We start from the raw sequence: 23,251 nt of genomic DNA on the forward strand, positions 1-23,251 counted from the left end.
TTCTTTGTTTCATATGCACTTTTTCTACTAATCTGCAGACTTTTGAATATGTCCTTTGAAATATGCAAATGAGTCACAAGATCTTAATATACATTTAATTACTTTAATCATCGTTTTGCAAGCCATGCAGATATTTATCCCTGTTGAAAGCTATTTATACCATCAGATCCATCCTGTGTCTTCATAACTGCATTTTCTTTTTTTATTTTGGTAACAGACTTAGCAGAATGTGTTACCGCAGTTTACCATTGTTTATCCAGTTTACCTGCACATGATCCATGACCTAGAAGTCTCTGTTTTTGTAATATTGTTTTTCCAGGACTGTTTTGTCAAAGATTAGAGTTGTTTAAAGCGATGGCAAGTGTCATTTACATTGCCAACTGTAACTTTTCGGCCTAAAAATAGAAACACTGCTTGTTTGTGACTGTCATCTTTCACTTAAGTGTTTGCTTCCTTTAAGCTGCGCAAAGGTTTTAAAATAACATTCTGTAATTGAGGTGAATGTCAAGATGGTAGTGATGGTACTAACAGATGCCTTCAAACAAAATACTGCTATAGCGATTCCACCCATTTGAAACGTATTTGTTAGCATCCAATAATAGGGTGTTGCAGTCACATTTTTGTGTTCAGAACGGCCTTTAGTAAAAATCTGCTTTTATCAAATGGTATGTGGATTTGTTTGAATCTTATATCTTCTCTGTTTTGTTAGCATTGTATGTAATGATAGGAGATCACTGATATCCCATGTGTTATGTCACCTACATTACTTCTATACAGTTCATACATTTCTTGAGAAACTGGGCTAATAAAGCACAGAAACACTGCGTTTCATTGCTGTTTATTGGAAGAATTATGCCGTCTGATTTTGGTTATTAGGAAAGATAATTCTTTTTTTTTTAGTGGTACTGGAAGTGCAGAAAATGCTCTTTGTCACCAAGAAAAAGATGAATGTGTGCAAAGGGTCAGCCAGTGTCCATTCATTATTTGGTCTTTCATTTGCCCGTAAGCTCATGCCAGCACAATTCCACAAAAACATCCAATAGTTAAAGCTGAAGTGGGTAGTTTTATGGATGTTAAAATACTTTCAATGAAAGTGAATGGGACCAAATCATAGAGGATTTAAAGGCAGAAATGTTACGCTTATAATTTTATAAAAGCACTTACATTAATCCTTCTGTTTAAACTTGTGTATTATTTGAGCTGTCAAGTTGTTTAAAGGGATAGTTCATCCGAAAATGAAAATTCTCTCATCATTTTCTCACCCTCATGTCATCCCAGATGTGAATGACTTTCTTTCTTCAGCAGAACACAAATGAAGATTTTAGAAGAATATCTCAGCTCCGTAGGTCCATACAATGCAAGTGAATGGTGACCAGAACTTTGCAGCTACAAAAAACACTTAAAGGAAACAGAAGTAATCCATACGACTCCAGTGTTTTAATCCATATGTTCAAAAGCAATATAATAGGTGTGGGTGAGAAACATAATATTTAAGTCCTGTTTAAGCTAAATCTCCACTTTAACTTTCACTTTCAGATGTAAAAATGAAATTTGGCTTAAATTTTGATCTGTTTCTAGCCGACACCTATTATATTGTTTCTGAATATATGAATTAAAACACTGGAGTCATATGGATTACTTCTATGTTTCCTTTATGTGATTTGTTGAGCTACAAAGTTCTGGACACCATTCACTTGCATTGTATGGACCAACAGAGCTGAGATATACTTCTAAAATCTTCATTTGTGTTCTGCTGAAGAAAGTAAGTCATGCACATCTGGGATGACATGAGGGTGAGTAAATGATGAGAGAATTTTCATTTTTGGGTGAACTATCCCTTTAAATCGCCTTTTTTTTTTTTTACTGTAGTTTTAGGGTTTATGGTGTTAAAACAAAGTGGTAAAATTGGATATAACTTTACAAAAAAAAAAACAAAAAGGTCCAGTAAGCATTTTATTTTACACTAAAATCATGTTAACACACATTGTTTACATCTAACATCTACTTTTGAAACAGTACTTTAACGTTTATGGATTGGCCCCATTCACTTCCATTGTAAGTGCCTCACTGGAACCCAGAATTGAGCATTTTTGTAAAGGTGCATTCAGTAGTTTGGAGCCAATTTAAAAAGTTGTACACATTAACGAATGAATTGTGTTTTTGTTAAGTTTGATCCGAATGGTGTTCACTCACATGAGATGAAGACTGAACTCATAATAGTTTTCTATAAATAGTGTTTTATTCTACATTGTGCAGGTCAATTCCTTCAATGTGTTTCGCCATGTTGAAATCACGACCCGCGGTGTTTCACTAAATGTCGAAGAAGAGAATCCTTGCGCTCACTGGCTACCGCCTATGTACATACGCTTGGCTATGCTAATTTAGCACACAGTTTTGTTGTTTGGTGATGCGAAGAGCAAAAAGAACACAATGGAACATACTTATTATCGTGCTTTAGCAGCGGAGACAACAGGAGATTCAGTAGCTGTACTACTGAAGAAGCGATAAAAGGTCCGAAGAAACTTGCTTCAAGCAAGAAGACAGAAAGACCAGCAAAGGCAATAAAGCTAGCGGGGGCAGCAGAGATGATCATGCTGATCCACATCGATAGATGGCAGTACAGCGCCTACCACCACTGTCACATCGGTACTTAACCCTTGTGCATCAATAAAAAAAAGTTACTCACGGGTCCTTGGAGGACCAAAATGTCCATGTCAAAAAACTGCCATAATACTATTATATATTAATATTATTTTCCACTTTCACTGGCTTATTTTAGCCGCATTATTTATTCATTTGGCCTGCAGTGCTCTATAATACAGCAAACAGAAAATAGGGAGAAAGCTTGTATTTGCTAAACATGAGAAAAATGGCGCCATCTGGTGGAAAATATTCAAAATGTACAATTTTGAAGCCATGACTCCAGAATGAAAGCATGATATCATAGAATTCATGATTTTATGCTTTAATGGCACTGGATCAAATATTGCCGTTTTAATGGGGTTCAGTGGGGACATTTTTGTCCTGAAGGTCCTGAGTGTAACTATTTTGTGTACACAGTGTATTATCGATGTATTATAGGAACTGAGGTTGAAATATCAAAATTCCCCCCAAAATACACACCTTTGCCAAAATGTATGCCGTTGGCATTAACACAGCCAAAATGATTGAAAAAACAAAAATGAAAAAAGACAAAAATGTCCCAAAGGTCGCACAAGGGTTAAAGTGCACGAAGAAGAGCAATGCTAACGCTAGCTAGAACTACTGAATGCCCCTTTAAAGAAAATTAAGGAAAATTAAAAATGACATTTTTGTTGTAATCAACGTGGTCACAAATGCTGTCGATTGGGATTAACTTGTATTGAATCCGGAATATTCCTTTAAGGCCGCTGTATGAACTACATGCTACTATCTAGAAAGAGCTAGCCTATAGGCCAGAGAGCAGGTGGTACAAGTGTCCCATTGAGAGGAACAATCCAGCATCCGAGTCACAAGAGGGACAGCCATCACAGTGGAGCTGCCCAGCCAAGAAATTGGCATTAAACAAACAGACTGAATTTACGTTACGGCTCTTAAGAATTTGGCACAAAGACGCGGCGCTCTGCGGAAGCTTTGGCCGTTGTCCAGATAGTGATGCAGGAAGTCCCGGTCTGGAGAGTTATGGGACTCATCGGGGCTCTCTGTGGTTCCTCGGGGTCTCATTCTGCTCACGCTGATTTACACAGCCTAGGGGGTCTCTGAGGTCATATTCATACACGCCTAAGTGGCTTGAAATTATTAGCTTCTTATCACCAACCGATTCATGTCATTTTTCAAGTGTCGGGACTCTAAAATAACTTGCAAATGCTCGCAGCTATAAAAACAGACATCATTCACACATGCGGCGTCAGTTGTGCTGTATCTAATTTATTTTGCCTTCCGTTATAATGTTTTCACACAAACTAAAAGACTTCCTCAGATGCACAGGTCTAGGTTAATACCTCTCTTTGTTCAAACCATCTGCTAATTATAGAAGATGACACACCTTCATGCTGCACCGGTGATCCGTCTTTTGACAGCCCAATGTTGAAGCTTGTGAAAAAGGAAGGATATCTCTCTGTGAAATATTTATGACATCAAAAAGCCTTAAAGGTTATTACAAATTTATAATGAGAGGGTGAAGTTGTAAAAAATAGCCTGGACAGGGCGGCTGGGGTGTTTTAAATGTTTAATTCCACATACGGCGGCAGTACATGACACGGACTCCTCTCCTCGTTTCTTATGCCATCGTTTGCACTGCAAAAATCATTTTCTTAATCAGTAGCATATTTTTGTCTTGTTGTCTAGTGAAAATTCCTAAACATCCATAAAACAAGATTCACTTGAAGCTAAATTGCGTAAGATATAAAGACTTGTTTTATGTAGTTTATTTCTCTTAGCATTTTGTTGTTGTTTTAATAAATGTAAATAAGTATTACATTTATTAAATATGAAATTAATTAAAAATCTAACATTTTGTGAGGTTTATGTTTCCCAGCAGACAATGAAAACAGCTTAAACCAGTCTTGAGGTTTTTTCTGGTCTTAAGCTGGTTTAGCTGGTCAGCCAGATGGTCTTCCAGCCTGTACTTGCTGAAAAGTGCCCCAAACCCCTCTAAAACCAGCGAAAGAGACCAGTTTCCCTGCTGGGGGGAAAAATGGTGGTTAACTGGTCTCCCAGTCTGGCCTAGTTGGTCAGGCTGGTCTGTTTTGATGATTCTAGAAGGGTTTTGGGCACTTGTTCAGCTGGGCGACCTTTAAAGCCAGCGTGATGAGGCTGGGAGACCAGCCTGAACCAGCTAAAACCAGCAAGCCACCTGTGGCTGGTTTTAGTTGTTTTAATTGTTCAATTCCACATGCGGTGGCTGTAGATAACCGAACTTCACTTGTGGCATCTTGCGCCATCGTTTGCACTGCAAATGTTTTTTTTTTTTTTTTTTTTTTTTTTTTTTACAGTAATTTTTTACTTGTTTTCCAGTAAATATATCTACACATCCATAAAACAAGATTTACTTGAAGCAAAATTGCTTAAGACTTGTTTGAGAATATATTCCGAATGGAGTTGTTCTTGACAAATTGTTTTTTCTTGTCTGCTTAGACCAGCCTTGGGACAGTTTGCTTGTCTTAGCTGGTATAAGCTGGTTTAGTTAGCTGACCAAATGGTCTTCAAGCCTGACTTGAAGACAAGTGTCCAAAACCCCTTTAAAACCAGCAAATCAGACCAGTTAAATCTTCATAAGGTATAAAGCTGGTCTCCTAGCCTGGCTAACCTGTTCTGGTTTGATGATACTGGTTCAGGCTGGTCTGGTTTGATGATTTTAAAGGGGGTTTCGGCACTTGCCAAATGGCCAACCAGCTAAACACCAGCTTGCTCAGGCGGGGAGACCAGCTTAACCAACTTAAACTAGCTAAGACCAGCAAACCACCTTGGAATGGTTTTGGCTACTTTTTTAGCAGGGGTTCCTTGAGGAACTGGACCATCACTTGGCTTTTTAACACTCAAAAACACTGTTTGTCATTGCTGTTTACTGTAAGGATTATGCTACCTGATTGTAGTCATTTTGTGGTGTTGGAAATGATAATGCTTGTGTGGATTATCAGCGGGTGTTCGTTCATAAATACACTATTTTTGTGGGTCTCGCGACTGTTTCAGAGTCTGTTCTTATTCCTTTGACAGCACAAAAGAGATGGTGGATCTCCGCTGACATCTTTAAGTTCACTGATGCATCACTAAACAACGAACTGAAGCCTCCATAGGTTTGCAGACAGCGAAAAGCTCTCTGCTGCGGCTTTATTTTTTCATCATTTTTCCTCGTGCTCTCATCTCTGAAGTGACTCGAACTGTCGCCCCTGAACACTTCACGATAATGACGGGAGACACTGTACAAAATTGCCTTGCTTATGGTGGTAATGTTAGCTGTCTGTTCCGGTGTTGCTCTCGCTGGAGACGGCGATCGTGGCAGCCGGTCTGAAGTGAATTTGCTGGGCGACTACCTGGAAACATCAACAGTCATTAATTATGCAAAACTCCCCTCGCTGTGGGAGCTGAGGAGCTGCGCGCTACGGCGGAGACGACTCCTATTAGAGTCAAGGTGCTCCACAATGAGCCCCCCGCTGCCTCGGGCCCTGCGTGGATTACACTGCTACACTGACACACACACACACCGATAAACACAGATGTGTCGTTCAATGAAACGGTTGCCTGTACGTTTTGGAAAGACGATTAGTAGATTTTAAACATTCTATAGTGCTAATTGCATTGTACCATCTCAAGCCAAATTAATACAGCTAATATGTTGGCATATTTTGATCTTGTGACGAGGTGCAACATTTCAAACCAAAAATGGCTGTTGCTCTCCTTGTTATTATTGCCTTATCATTATAACTAGTAGAAAAGATAAATGTAGTTTGATCTGTCTGTTGTATGTGATGGGGTGAATCTGCTATGCTTAATCCTGTCAAGCATGGAAAACAACAAATTATGAATGTTAAATGAGAGTAGAACTGGCCAACTCTTGAACTTGGGTCCTCTGAAAACTTAAAGAATGTCTTCCTTTCTTTTGATGAACTTCCTCTTTATTGTGTCATTTAAAAGGACAGTTTACCATTATTTGTGGGTAAATGAGTGGCATGACAGGGGGTGAACCAAAGTTAAAGTACAGATAAAATGTCCCGTTTTAATTCAAATTCATGTTTTTTGGACATAAGTGATCTAGTGTAACTGGGGAAAGTTTTAACCAAAATATGTTACCACGTTTCAGGCTTTATGGGATGTAATTTTGATGCCTGTGCATTTTACGGTGCATTACCGTTTATATTATTTAATGATAAACTTGATATGTTAACCTTCTGAAGCTGTAAAAATCTGCTTTTTACTTTATAATGTATTGTTAATCACCGTAGGAATTACCGAATGGTATGATGACATGAAGTTCATCAATAGTGGCTTTTCCACAAGAGCAATGACCAATAAACATGTAGAGACAGCACACAGTGTCACTCACACAAACACTAAACACCATCAGAGTAACACATGTGAAATTTAAACAATGCAATAAACATTAAATAAACTACATCAAATATAACACAGAACACCCTAATGTACGTAACTGATATTAAAAATAAGAAAAAACAAAACTATTCCCATAAAATATCATGAAATGTAATGGGTCACGCAGGGAATTCTGGGAATGCCTGATTATTGTTTTTTTAACGACATTTTAACAAAAATTTACCGTAAAAAGTACATGTACTGTCTTGTTAAGCGTAATATATATTTTTACCATTAATTTGACAGGAAAATCATACTTTTTACATCTATAAAATTTTATTTTTACAACATTTTACTGTAAAATTACATGTATTCTCTTTTATATTATAATGTTTTAGGGTACATTTTATGGTAACTACCCGTTAACCAATTAACTTTTTTTTACTGTGGCATTTTTACAGTCTTTTACGGTTAAAATTACAGTGTTTGTTTATTTATAAATATATTAATAAAATGTAATACTATTTATTACTGGCTGTACAACTCCTTTAAAATGTAACTTAAAAAATAAATAAAACTATATATATATATATATATATATATATACACACACACACACACACACACACACACACACACACACACACACACACACACACACACTGGTGGCCAAAAGTTTGGAATAATGTACATATTTTGCTATTATTGTTAGAAATTGGTACTTTTATTCACCAAAGTGGCATTCAGCTGATCACAATGTATAGTCAGGACATTAATTACATGAAAAATTACATTACAATTTAAAAAAATGTTCACTTAAACTACTTCAAAGAGTTCTCATCAAAAAATCCTCCACGTGCAGCAATGACAGCTTTGAAGATCCTTGTTATTCTAGCTGTCAGTTTGCCCAGATACTCAGGTGACATTTCACCCCACACTTCCTGTAGCACTTGCCATAGATGTCACTGTCTTGTTGGGCACTTCTCACACACCTTACAGTCTAGCTGATCCCACAAAAGCTCAATGGAGTTAAGATCCATAACACTCTTTTCCAATTATCTGTTGTCCAATGTCTGTGTTTCTTTGCCCACTCTAACCTTTTCTTTTTGTTTTTCTGTTTCAAAAGTGGCTTTTTCTTTGCAATTTTTCCCATAAGGCCTGCACCCCTGAGTCTTCTCTTTACTGTTGTACATGAAACTGGTGTTGAGCGGGTAGAATTCAATGACGCTGTCAGCTGAGGACATGTGAGGCGTCTATTTCTCAAACTAGAGACTCTGATGTACTTATCCTCTTGTTTAGTTGTACATCTGGTCTTCCACATCTCTTTCTGTCCTTGTTAGAGCCAGTTGTTCTTTGTCTTTGAAGACTGTAGTGTACACCTTTGTATTGAATCTTCAGTTTTTTGGCAATTTCAAGCATTGTATAGCCTTCATTCCTCAAAACAATGATTGACTGATGAGTTTCTAGAGAAAGCTGTTTCTTTTTTGCCATTTTTGACCTAATATTGACCTTAAGACATGCCAGTCTATTGCATACTGTTGCAACTCAAAAACAAACACAAAGACAATGTTAAGCTTCATTTAATGAACCAAATATCTTTCAGCTGTGTTTGATATAATGGCAAGTGATTTTCTAGTACCAAATGATCAATTTAGCATGATTACTCAAGGATAAGGTGTTGGAGTGATGGCTGCTGTCTAGATTTGATCTAAAATGACTTTTTTCAAATAGTGATGGTGCTGTTTTTTACATCAGTAATGTCCTGACTATACTTTGTGATCAGTTGAATGCCACTTTGGTGAATTAAAGTACCAATTTCCTTCAGAAACAGCAAAATCTGTACATTATTTCAAACTTTTGGCCACCAGTGTATATATGATTATGTATGCATATATGATATAAAACTCTCACAAACACACACACAAACTCACCCACCCTAATAACACTCTCTCAGACTGTCACATCCACAAACATACTCCCCCTTGTTAGTTCCTCTCGTAGATTCATTTTTATTAAGTTTGCATTGAATGGCATGCAGCATTTAACTAAGGATAACACGTGTCGCGTTTGCTGTCCTAGACGTACCGCCTTCATCAGTCCCATCTCCCTGGCTGCTGCCACGCTGTATTTCTGTTCTGTTTTGCTGTCTGATTGCCTGTGTACTGCTCTTTCGACTCCGAGGTAGAAATGGAGAGAATGTGACAGATCTGACACGTAATATTTCACTCTCTGATGGCTTGCTGAGGACAGGCTGCGACATTTTTACGTTACTATAAAGTACTTTGGGCTCGGCTCCAGTGATCTGTGTGAACTAGATGTGGCGTTCTACTTGAAGTGTCCCGTTGGGAGTTTTTAAGATGCTTGTTAGCTTCCAATTAGTATGTGAAGTGTGGTGTAGAGGTTCAGAAACAAGGATGGGAACCAGAAGGTTGCTAGTTCGAACCCTGCAAAGAACTAGTGAGCAAAGCACCCCTTACAAATAATAGTAATACCATTGTACTTTGTTGTATACCATGGGACTGAGTGATACCAATATCATATGTACCATATTTATAATATGGTATTTTTATGTATTTCATGTGGATTGGGTATTTCAAAATCCCATAATTTTTTCCATCGGGGAATTGATTTTTAACATAACTTATAAACCATTAAAGACAGTCCTACTGTGAGCTACGAGGTTCCAGAAGAGAAACGGCCCACCAATCAGAGAATCACGGAAAACAATGTGCACCAAAAGAGCTCTGCAGTGACCGCCCCCTCACATGACGCACTTTGAATAACTCAATGGAGTCACTTTCAATGCACACTAAAAGTACTTATATATTTGTATATTTTGCAATAAAATTAAAATATATTGTTTCAATACTTGTAATCAATAGCTTTATTTTTTCCCTTTGCTTTTAATTCGATTGTCATTGGGATTGTAGTTCATTCCCTTATTAAAGACGTCAAGTACACAATCTTGTATCTTTGTGTTTTTGTATAATTTTCAAATACCTTTTTGTGTGTGCTTCAAATCAAAGTTTGTAAGGTTGTGATTCACCCCGAATCTATTTGGTGGCTGACAGCAAAAGAGATTAAATGCAGACTTTTTCTTAAAGGAAAAGTTCACCCAAAAGTGAAATTTTGTTGTGTACCATAAAAGTTGTCCATTTGATTGTACACTTTATTTGAAGTCTTCTGAAGCCATACAATAGCTTTGTTTGAGGACAGACCAAAATTTATGGCATTATGTGATACTTTTAAAGTATGTTTGGCCCTTTTTGGAGCTTAGAGATGTTGTTGTACGGAAAAGCTGTGAAGATTCTTCAAAACTTCTCTTTTAGGTTTCACAGAATAAAGTCATATGGGTTTGGGCTGACACAAGGGTGAGCAAATAATGATGGTTATGGTTTTAGCTTGACGCTGACCATCAGCGTGTCATGCGTAGTGAGTGAGCCCCTTGTTCATCAGCATTTTTTTTGCTATGAGTGGATGTTCTTTTGGCATGATGTCCTGTTACACTGAAACAAAGGCAGCGTTGACACTGGTAATTAATTAGGCTATTACGCCTTCTGCAATGATAATTGCCTGGTTGGAAAGTCACCAGCTCTTTGCGGAAGAAGAGAGGAGCCACAACGGCTGAGATACATCCATCACGGACCAGACCCTCTCTCTCTTTTTCCACGGCGCTGGCTCACCTTGACTGGCACCCGAGTGCTCATAATGGATGAGTTTAGTTAGGTGATACATGGTGAGATAGATCCATACCAGCTCTGGGCATGAACGTTAGGTTTCATATTTAAATGCACAAGAACGAGTGAGGTTTCTGAGGGTTGCTCCTCTGCCCTCAGGTCACTTACAGGGCAAGATCAGGGCACTCCATACAGTCATCATGTTTTCTCTTTCAAAATCTCTGTAAACCAGTGGCGGTCAGTGCGTTTCAAAAGTGGGGAAACACAGACTGTTGTTTTTGGTGTCTGCAGTGCTGCTCACAAAAGTTACTCGGAGTAATTTCTTAACAAAAATAATTAACTAGCTCAAAACTGTTTTTGCAACAAGAAAAAAATGGTAAAACACCGAAATAAACGTTACATTAGTTTGCAAACAACTATGGATTTATTTCTGTGACGCCAAACACTGCCCCTCGGCATGAACACATTGCAAATGGCACATGTTGTCAGCCACTGACTGTGTCCTATGAAACACAAAGTTTTCTTCCTGCAGGGGGCGCTTGATGGGTCAGAAAACCATCTGCATTTAAATCTCAGAATATTTTATATCTCATTTAGAGACATTTTTATAATGACTGTGGATTGGCCCACCCTGAGAAAAGGAACAGGTACCACGTGACTGCTTCGGTAGCGCTCCGGACCACTGGATAATAATTTACACCTTATTAATGATACTGAAAAACTTTAATAATTACTGAAATATGCTGACTACCACCCCTGGAGTCACGAGTTCGTATACAGGGTGTGCTGAGTGACTCAACCTGGTCTCCTAAGCAACCAGTTGGCCCAGTTGCTAGGGAGGGTAGAGTCACATGGGGTAACCTCCTCGTGGTCGCTATAATGTGGTTCTCGCTCTCGGTGGGGCACGTGGTGAGTTGTGCGTGGATGCCGCGGAGAATAGCGTGAAGCCTCCACGTGCTATGTCTCCGCTGTAACACGCTCAACAAGCCACGTGATAAGATGTGCGGATTGACGGTCTCAGACGCGGAGGCAACTGAGATTCGTCCTCCGCCACCCGGATTGAGTCACCATGCCACCACGAGGACTTAGAGCGCATTGGGAATTGGGCATTCCAAATTGGGGAGAAAAGTTACTCAAATAAAATGGACCAAAGACTATTTAAAAAAATCCCATCACATTTGATTACGTTTATAATTATCATGATTAAAGATCATATTTCAAATCAGCAGTGAAATCTGACAACAATCGTATAATAAATTGTGCTTCTTAAGCTCAGTTCACGCTAAAAAAATAATTTTTCAGGCTGGTTCAGCTAATGTGCATGCGTGTTCCCGAGTTGCCTTTATCTAAAAGGTGATTGGCTCTTTTACCTGTAAGGCGGGACCTCCCTTTCTGCATCTGTTGGTCGTTCCAGTTTCTCCCATTTATTTTAATAGCAGTGGTCTTTCTCTGCTAAACAAAGTCTGACGAGAATTTTCATTTTTGGGTAAACTATCCCTTTAAATAAAAATAAGACCATGAATATAGAAATTAAGTAATATATAATATATATAATGTGTGTGTGTGAATATGTATGTGTGTGTGTATATATATTAATTATACTGTTGATCATGATTATCTTATGTTTGTTCAGAATGTAATAATACATTATGAACATTCATAATCTTAACCTTATAGAGCCTTTAAGGCTGAGTAGCCTTTCAGGAACAACTCGGGGCACCCTTCCCCCATCGCAATCTTGCGAGCTCTGCGGGAGCTGGGTGGCTCGATTTGGGGCACCTTTTCCCCATCGTAATCTTGAGAGCTCTGTGGGGGGGTGGGGCATCAGGTACCCTGTCGTGCCGCCCCAGAGAGCATTGCCGCCCTAGGCGGCTGCCTATATCGTCTATGCCAGGATCCGCTACTGCTAAGGCAAATAACAAAGCACCATGGTACCACCACAGTACTTCAGTCCACCCACAGATCTTCGTGCTCCAGTTTTATTCATTTTTTTCCCATGCTCTGTTTTCTGTAGCTGTTTAAGTTTCGTCCAGTGCTGAGGTCACTTTCTACTTCAAACGTCTGTAAGTTCTGTTCTCCTGAAAGAGGCTCTTGTCTTCTCAGCAACAAAGACTTGTCATAAAGTCCTCAGATTTGTTGTCTTCTACTCTGTTTTCACCTCAGAACTCTCGCCCTAGTGTTGATTTCTCCCGTGCTCATGGGTTGGTCAGGTTAGCACTCTCTTCTGTGGTTTAGGGGTTGAGGGTGGATTGGGGAGCTCTGTAGAGGTTAGAGGGTTTGAGTCTTGAAGACTTTGATCTTGGTTTAATGTCTCTTTCTGTGAATCTCCTCTGGAGTTAGAGCTGAGCTAAGATCTGTACAAGGCTCACGGATATGAATCTCCGCTATCATTAGATGGATCTCTCTCTGCGATATGTGCGGAATTCAACTGAACCCAGATCAGTACTTTGACTTCATTCTGTGAGTCAGAGCTTTACCTGAACTGTTCAGTCGGTTTTGTTGTCATTGCATTGCAAAAATAAGTCCTTTTTTACTTATAAAAAATATCTATAAATCCTCAAAGCAATATTTATATTTACTTGACTAATGGAGGATCAAGAATGACTATTTTAATAAATATGTCTTTCATTAAAAGCATCTATTTATGTCAGTTTATCTTTCAAGAAATAAATCCTGAAATGTCTAATGGACTATGCATTTTAAATGTTATTTAATTTACATTTATATATTTATATATATATTATACAGTGTGTGTGTGTGTGTGTGTGTATTTATATCTATTTTTTGAAAGATATATTGACGTAAATAGATACTTTTTAATGAAATATTTATTTATTTAAAATATCACTCTTGAATCTCCATTGTATAGCAAAATAACATGTCTTGTTTTAGAAATCTAACAAAATTTAGTGAGGTTTATACTTACAAGAAGACACTTATTTGCCAAGAAAAATAAGCTTATTATATAAGTGTATTTTTCAATTGACAAGTAGTTTTTTACTCCATACATATACTCCAAAATGCAAAATAATAACTGAATTTACACAAATTATTCCCTTCCAAAGTTTACATATTTTTGAAAAAAGATGCATGAAAGTGAATGGTGACTGAAACATTCTGCCTAACATCTCCTTTGGTGTTCCATGGAAGAAAAAAGGTCATACAGGTTTGGAACAGCATGAGGGTGAGTAAATGATGACAGTATTTATTTGGGGTGAACTATCTCCTCGACAAGGGCGTAGCCAGGAAATTACTTTTCGGTGGGCCTCAATAAAAATGTATTGGACAAGTTTTTTTTTTTTTTTTTTTTTACCACATTTTCCTTAGAGAATTGGCACATTCAAAACGTTCAGAAATCAAAATTTATGCATTTTTAAACTATTCTATAAATATATATTTGAAGTCAAAGAATAATCTCTAATATTCTGGGTGGGCCCATGCCCACCCCGGCTCACCCTTGTTTGTTGCCTTTTGTGACAGGGCAGTGCTAAAAAAAACAATTTTTCTAAACGTCTAACAAATTCTGCAGTGGGTATGTAAACTTACCAGAAAACGGATATGTAGACTTAAAAGCAACTGTATGTTTCAAGCCGATTTCTTTGCCTGTCTGACTCAAAACCATTTAGTTTTCTGTATTCTGAACCGGAGTACCAGGGGGCAGAGCGTTTCGATGGCACCAGTACTGAATATTTGGCTGGTTCTGTTCTGTCACTGCCCTACTGTGGAAGCAGTCATCGGGCAGAGGACAAGCAGTGAGTGTGTGAGTGACACGGGCTGCTGATTGGAATTGACGTGGGGACTGGATGTGTGTCAGAACGGCAGTTGCTCATTTCTTTGTGTGCCTGAGAGACAGCAGCCATTATAACATGTGGAATAAAGTCTACAGCCAGATTTACTGATCAGAAGCCATGATGGAGAACTCTAGGATAGCCTCAAGCAGGTGCTTTAGTGTGCTATTATCCTCAGAATGTGTATGATCTTGTATTGCTTTTGGTTGTGGTCATATTTCCTGTGCAGTATGCATGCATTTCCTACTCCATTAGATCTTTTCAAACCCCAGGAAATCAGTCATATCATACATAGGCTTTCGTATATAGTGGAAGTAAATCATATGGACTCCTCTTATGATACTTTTGCACTGATGGTAGTTTTGAATGAACTCTCTCTAAACTCACTCTTTGTCCTCATGAACCCAAAGTCTCTCTCCTGTCATCATCGCAGCACCTAAAATGCTCAGCCATCACGGCAAAACCGATGATTCACTCTGCTAATTACATAAACACCAGTTGTGATAATTGTAATTGATGAGTATATAATTGCTAATTGCTAGTCTTTATTGGAGCCTCTCTCTCTCACTCTGTCACTTTCTCGTTCTTTTATAGTTTTCGCCAATCAAGATGCTGTAAAAGATTTCTCTGTATTTCTCTTGACCTGCACGAATGGGTCACACATGTTCTGTAATACAGTTTGTTAAATACATCACATTCAATCAGTATTTCTGTGTTTCCAAATAAATGATGGAAATTCAGGCACAGATGCTTTCGGCTGTCAAGCATTTGATTTCTTTCTTCATTTGTGCAATTGATGAATTCCTTGATGACTACTTAAATTATGCCTCTGAAATGCGGCAGATCACTGCTTAAAGTTTGGCGACTGAGAAGTTTCCTAAAGTTCTTGAAAACCAATATGTAGTACTGCAAAAACGTGCAGTGCTGAGCTCAGGAAATGACTCTAAATTCACACTTTTAAAGAAATAGACTCCAGTCAGTTCTCCTAAGCAACCAAATTGGCCCAGTTGCTAGGGAGGGTAGAGTCGCATGGGGTAACCTCCTCGTGGTCGTGATTAGTGGTTCTCGCACTCAGTGAGGCGTGTGGTAAGCTGTGCGTGGATTGCGGAGAGTAGCATGAGCCTCCACATGCTGTGAGTCTCTGCGGTGTCATGCACAACGAGTCACGTGATAAGATGCGCGGATTGACGGTCTCAGAAGTGGAGGCAACTGGGACTTGTCCTCCGCCACCCGGATTGAGGTGAGTAACCACGAGGACCTACTAAGTAGTGGGAATTGGGCATTCCAAATTGGGAGAAAAGGAGATTAAAAAAAAAAAAATATATATATATATATATATATATATATATATATATATATATATATATATATATATTTAAAGAAATGGTTCACATTTACTCTCCCTCATGTTGTTTGAAACTTGTATGACTTTATTTCTTTAGTGGAGCACAAAAGGAAATGTTCAAGCATGTTCATGCTGCTCTTTTCCATACAACAAAAACATACTGTTACCAGGAGCTGTCAAGCTCTAAAAAGGACAATAAAGCACCATAAAGTAGTCGATATGACTCATGCACTATATTCCAAGTCTTCTGAAGACATTTGATAGCTTTTTGTAAGGAAGAGACTGAAATTTAACTCGTTATCTACTAAACATTTTCTCCTCCGTGCAACTCTCAAATTTCATGTGCACATACTCGCCTTCAAACTTGGCACGTAAAGACACGTCTCAACAGGTTTGAAGTCAGTGATGTCTATCAAACACTATTGGTTTTTACATTTCATAACTGAATGCGACATACTGAGTTTGAATATGCGCATTAGTGAAAATGAGATTTGAAAGGAATATTTTCCGTGAATTACAGCTTAAATGTCAGTCTCTACATCACACTAACACATTGTGGTCGGCACAAACCATGGTTATCCTTGTTACAAGTGAAACCTTTATTTAATGTAGTCTGGATCACATTTTCTTTTACCTTGTGTAGTATTTAAATGGATCTTTTAAAACATTTACAAATAGGCCTATCGCGATTATTAAATAATAATCTGATCGCGGTTATTTGAGAATTTGTGTGCACTTAAATTTCACATTTTAATGCCCAAATAAGACAATTTTAAGCGAATTTATATATGCCACGAACGTTTGTGTGTCACTTAGCCACACCACAGATCGCAACCAGAGCAGCTCCTGTTAGGAAGAGCACGTGACGTGCTTTTCAAGCACTCAGATGCGCGCGCCATCAGCAAAGGTTTGCACCAAACATATAAACTTTGATAGTGAACGCAAAGCACTCCGGCTTCACTTTAAATGATCATTTAATGGCAAATGTTCCTTTTCATAGCGGGTTCATACATGCAGTGTTAATGACATGCAGTGACACAGACGAGGAGATATACTCTTACTCTATTTCTGTGGAGTGATAAAATGATGAAACAAAATCTCAAAGGTTTTGCTTCATGAGAAATAAGGGCTTGTTAGTTTAATCAAAGAGCATTAAAATGAATGTGTAAAAGTGAAGAAATTAGGACAGAAATATTTTAACATTGCATAGTATAATATATATAAATATAATAAATATATTTATATTATATTTTTTATTAAAAAAATAACAAAAAAGTTTGTGTTCCAAAAACAACAGTGTAAATGTAAAATTTACAAAACTAAAGTTGACCAAAATGAGAGACATTTTTTAAGTATTTAGAAATATTTTGATATTTTAAACAATATTTTGCATGTCGTTAATACATTTTTAAACCCCTATTTTATTTATATATTTGAAGTTAAATATGTATTTCTATACATATTATATACATTACCGGTCAAAAGTTTTTGTAAAATATTTGTAAAACATAATCTAGTCAGAAACGCTCGGTTTTGGTGCTGCTTCTCCTTTAAGACTTGACAGTAAATGTTCTGATTGGCTCTCTGCTCTTGACTGACCTACCATTTCACTGCTCACCAACTGGGCGGGGCTACGGAAGTAATAAGGGAAATTAGGCGTTGATGTGTTGTTTTGGAGGCGGTCAGATGCAAATGTCTACCACAGTGTGACATCACAATGTGAGGAAGTAGAGAACAAGCCTTTTGCCAGCTTGGTTTCAACAAATCCTCTTTTTGCAGTGAAGAGGAAGTTTTGACTTACAGTATGTTTTTATAGTACAATGAACTCTTATATGTTAAAAGATCAAGGAAAATTTGATTGCTGATGAGCAATCATTTAACCTAGATTTCACCAGTGAAGGTAGCCAAAGAAGCTGCCATGACGATAAAACCATCAAACCAACTTTGCATAATTTTGTTCATGGTTTTCAAGGATGACGGCCTGCCATGCAACCTGTCCAAGTTGACTAGTGTGTAATTTTACTCCCTTCTACAAATTCACAAATTTATTTAAATAGTGTTTCATGATGCTGGCTCTGGGACGTGAAGGTGTACCATGATTCCAGCACAGCAGGCGTGATGCTCACAACATCTTTGCGCTTTGATGAAGGAATGCATGGGGGAGGATCTGCATATCAATCACCAGTGCATGCACGTGTGTGTGTGTGTGTGTGTGTGTGTGTGTGTGTGTGTGTGTGTGTGTGTGTGTAATTGATGTCTATAGGCAGTTGAGTTGAGACAGGTTAATGGTGTGATTGCACCGGTAATCTTGGTGTTCTCTTGTTAGGAGATGACGGAGGTGCTGAAAGAATGTTACAATCTTGCCACAGTTCATACACACATCACACGCTATGATCATCTGTCTGGTAATTCTTGAAAAATGGAGAGGAAAATATCTCTTCTTGTGTGGATTCATAAGGAAATCTTTGTTGTCTTTTGCAGACTTGCAGAGATTTATCTTTGCGTAATTATCCGGCCATATGTGAGACAGTCTGTGTGCAATTCATTCATGTTTTCTGTCCTGATTGCATGTGTGCATTGAAAAAAAAACATACTGTGATTTAATGCTTAAACATGCTGATTTTTAGTCTCTAATAAGATTGCAATTCTCAACAATTACTGTAAGTTACAATACAGTTTGTTAGAAAAATAACAGCACACCTCTCTTGAACAAATCGCATGATTTGAGATCATTCATGTCTGTAGCACAAATGGTGCGTGGTGAGTTGTGAAGTTTAATACTTCGAGTTAGGTGGTTGTTTAAATCATAACTATGCATGAGCAAGAGTTTTAGAGGTGCTTGCCCTATGAAATACCACTAATTAAACTAATCAGATAGGCAGATGCTTTGACTTTGCTTCACTGTGAGCATCACACACACACAACGCTCACTTTTATTGGCTTGTGTTTTTATGAGTGCTGATTGAGCAACTGAATCTCACATCTTGGAAAAAAGAGAGAAACACAATTGCTTTTAGACAGCGAGCGCAGGAGACTATTGTATCTGTATTGATTGCTGTAGCGGTTCTCGATTCTGCATGCCACAGTGATTCTGAAAGCATGACACAATCATTGGGCATGTGCAGAATAGCATACTACCTACTATTGGTAAAGTAGTATGCAGTATACAGTAACTCATTTGTAAGTCGCTTTAGATAAAGCTGCACAGTATGCAGAAGTTATTATGCTTGTATTCCATTCCAAACCATTGTGTTGTACTTGCTTGTTTTGATTATTGGGGGGTTACCTCCCCCCCATCCCCCCTGGAATCTATGCCTTTGCGCACAGGCCTGTCTGCTCACATGTCACATGGACACAGAGTGTCACGTCAGGGGCCTGGCCGGCCGATTTAAGCAATAACCTCCCCTCCAGTGTGCACTAGAAAGTCAAAGACAGCCGCCAGTGCTGCAGGCCCAAGTCTGCTCCGACTGGACTGTAACGGTCTTTGTTTGGAGGTGTTCTGTGTGGTCTGTGGAACTGTAACCCACATATCCACAGGCACAGGTGCCCTCTCTATGGGGCCAGGTGGCGGCCCCTCTGCTCTCCTGCTCTGTCTTAATGAATCCATAATTGGTTTGAGTCACCTGTGGAGAGGAGGATAGCGGGGGCGACGGGTCGGGGTTAGATGAGGTGCTGCTAGAATCTGACCTGGCGTCATTGTGCACAGACTCTCAGTAGCAATTTACTTTTCATTTCTGCCGCACACACAGCGGGACACGCAGCTTTCATGTGTGTTGTCCTGTGCTATGTTGGGAATGGCATCCTACAGATTTTCGTAATCAGTATTTGTGTCTTGTTTTCCTGTAAATAAAATATGTAAACCTCCATATAGCGGCCTAATTGCACTTGAAAAGCAAAATTGTTGAGTTGTTTTCAGAGAATATATTTTGAATTAATTTTATTTTATTCACCATGTTGGCAAACTGGTATGGAGTATCAAAAGTGACATTTTATAAATCTTTCATTAAAAGCCATCCGTCCATCCATCTGACAATGTGACAAATAAATACATAAATCATTCAGTATATGCCAATAAATACATCGAAGTCCAATGGAAAATGTATTTAATTGTTATTTATTGACACTTGATGATTTATTTGACACATTTGATGAATAATTTATTTATTGACATCACTACACAATTTATTTCTTAATGCAACTTGATGGATTTCAGTGTCCCAAAATGCAAATTACACGTATATTTATTTATCTGACACATTTCATCCTACATATCATGCTACATTTTGTACATAATGTCTCTACAGTTGTATTTTTACGAGGGTTTGTTCACAATGGAATACCAGCGTACAGCTTACTTCATATTGTACATAATACACTGCATGCTATTTAAAAAATAGTATGTGAAACTGGATGTAGTATGCACTGATTAATATTTTAAATAGTAGTATGTTATATTGTTGTCACATGACTTGACTGCATTCATCTTAATGACGTGTAATGATAATCACAGAAACAAATATGGTCATTTTGCATTTTGAAACCAGTTTTGTGTTGATGTCTTCACTTTTTGCAGTCAGATCATAAAATGAGTCAAGAACGAGATATTCATCACACTTGAAATGGAAGGCCCAGTCGAGCACTTTGCATTCTGGAATACAGTATTCCTCACATTGTACTGTATACTGCACATATTGGAAAATACAGATGATCATCCAGATATTCCATGCATACAGAAAATTCACATCCAGTGTGCACAGTATATGTACTAGTACGAGTAGTATCATGTGATGAGTGTGTATGTTTCTGTGTAGAGTCAGTCGTATATTTAGGAGTACATTGGATGCTTTATTGCATTGCTGAGTTTATTAGCATTCTCTGTATTACTCAAGAGTGATCATGCTAATGTTTTTCTCTGCTTAAGTAGCAGAATAAACTTTTCTCTGTGTTTGTAGCGCTGTGGTTTCAACATCTGGAGCAGAATTATTGATCTGAATGTTGCATTGTGTTGCGTGGCCCTTAAGTGCGTCCTAGATTGATGACCTCATCTCTCTGCCACAGGTGGTTGCGTTGAGCCAGCGCAGTAAGGAGGCGGAGTCTGCATTCCTGGGAATTTACAAACAGCTTATCGAGGCCCCAGGTGAGCAGCACACCTGCCTGTGCATTCTCTCTCTTTCTCTCTCTCTCATATAACTATGTGCATAAACAGAACCGTATGTGCATTTGTCCGTTTAATATAACTCACTGAAACATTATAAAAAACAACTGTAAGAAAGAAAAACTTACTTTAATTGGTTTTGTTTGTTTTTTTAGTTCAAGGGAACTAATAAACAACTAAGAAAAAAACTTAGGTTTTGTTTTGTGTTTTGGTTTGGTTTTTATTTTTGCTTTTGTTTTATTCTGTTTTGTTTTTTGAGATGTTTTGGGAAAATTGTTTCTTTTTTTGCATTTATTGCTTTTGTGTCATTGTACACTAATTAAGAAAAAAACTTACATTAATTGCTTTTGTTTTGTTTCTTTAGTGGTTTTTGTTTTGTTTTGCTTCGTTTTATCCTTTGTTGCTTTTTGCTTTATTTCATTTTGCTTTTTTGTTTTTGTGGTGATTTTTGAAGGGGAACTATTAAGTAACTTAAAAAAAGTTTAAATGTCTTTGAAGGCATTAAAAATGGACTTATAAAGATAAAATGCTACAGAAGTTTGCAATACTTTATGGCTTTTAAATGTGCTTAATGATCTTGACAATTATGCTTGTTTTTTTTTATTTTATTTTTTAACTACAGCATTTAGATGTGAATGCTTTGAGGAATAGATATATAGATATATACTGTATATAAATGATGTACAAAAACACAAACAGCCTCAGGGTAAATCAGTTGAGAGCACGTTTATTCTTGCGTTTCAGTTTTATAGCATAACTGCCCTAAATAATTTTTATTTTGTTTTGTATTACTTTATTGTATTATTTTATCTTATTTGCTTTCTTCTTTCATACTTTAACTGCCCTAAATAATTGTTTTTAATTTTATTTCTTGTTCTTGTTTCATAGCATTACTGCTCTGAATTGTTTTGTTTCATTTTATATTACTTTATTGTATATTATTTAATTTTATTTGCATTCCTGTTTCACAGCCTGACTGCCCTAAATAATTGTTTTATTTTTTTATCATTATATTATTTGGGTTCTGGTTTCATTAAATAACTGCCCTATACCTTTATTTTATTTTATATTACAATATAGTATTATTTTATTTCATTTCCATTCCTGTTTTATAGTGTAAGTGCTCTAAATATTAATTTTGTTTTATTTAACTATTTTATTTTATTTTGTTCCTGTTTTACAGTTTAACCGCCCTACATTTTATTTTGTTTTGTTTTATTCTATTTTGCTTCAGTTTACATTTTTCTACTATCACTACCAATAAAAGGGAATGGTAAAAATATCTGGCTAAAAACTCATGTGAGCATGTGAAATGCAATTAGTTTTGGCTGAACCAGTTTGCACAAGGACGCGTTCAGATTAGCATGCTGCAATGGGCAAGAGCGACTAAACACAGCCCAAGGTTCCTCTTCAAAACTCCCCACCAATGCCCCAAAGCCACGGCCTTGTGTGATGCATGCGTGACCCAGAGCTTGACCTCTCTACGCGGCATCCTGACAGTGAGAGCAACGTTTTCAGCTGAGTCGGCCCCTGATGGATCCCACCATCTGTGAGGGTGAGCCCGTTGTCTACGGCAACCTATTAATCTGTTTCTTCCCCTGGCTTTGAGCAAGGTCACTCCCTCCACTCCGCTCGGGAGAATGATCCGGTCCAGGTGCGATAAAGGATAGTAAACTGGCTCAGGTTTCTGTAGTGATATACATCCTAAAAAACATGAACATACAGTACACGTGGATTTTTAATCCAACATGCTGTTGGACTATTGTGTCCATAGTCAGAGCAATTTCACACAGTGAGTGTGTTCACTTGTGCAATTAAGCATTGAGTGCACTTAAATGCACACCAATACCAGAAAATCAGCTTATTAAAAAAAATAAATCTGACAATGCAAGAAAACAGCATTTACACGAGATTTGAAATAATTTGGTTATTTTCTGCTTTTGTCGTCAAAATGCAAACAGTCATGCACAGGGTCATTTCAGACCATTCTGGCGCCCTAGGCGAGATCCCTTTTGCTGCCCCTGTTGGGGGTGGCATTGGGGGGTTGTTTGCGGCAGCCTCCTCTTTGGCGCCCCCCCCAGCAGGCGGCACCCTAGGCGACCGCCTAGTTCACCTATGCCTAGAAACAGCCCTGGTTACACATTGGATAAGCCGATAAGAACGGCGGTAAATGTAAGCGCAGCATAGTTCTAGCGGGAAGACTAGCAGCTGTACATCATCGCACCATTGGCTAGGTAACTCCAAGCCAATCACATGTAAGCCAATGTTTTATAAGTCT

The 23,251-nt window shown here is 37.9% G+C and overlaps 1 protein-coding gene across 1 annotated transcript in view; it reads left to right on the top strand.

Annotated features, from left to right (window-relative positions):
* The window catches only part of LOC127423773 (homeobox protein cut-like 2), a 212,818-nt gene that overhangs the window by 131,420 nt on the left and 58,147 nt on the right, over positions 1 to 23,251 (top strand). Inside the window, exon 4 of the mRNA XM_051668331.1 lies at positions 20,877 to 20,955. Coding sequence (XP_051524291.1) covers positions 20,877 to 20,955 — 79 coding nt within the window. The remainder of the gene's footprint in view (positions 1 to 20,876; positions 20,956 to 23,251) is intronic.

This window comes from Myxocyprinus asiaticus, chromosome 33 (genome assembly GCF_019703515.2).
Source record: "Myxocyprinus asiaticus isolate MX2 ecotype Aquarium Trade chromosome 33, UBuf_Myxa_2, whole genome shotgun sequence".
Lineage (NCBI taxonomy): Eukaryota > Metazoa > Chordata > Actinopteri > Cypriniformes > Catostomidae > Myxocyprinus > Myxocyprinus asiaticus.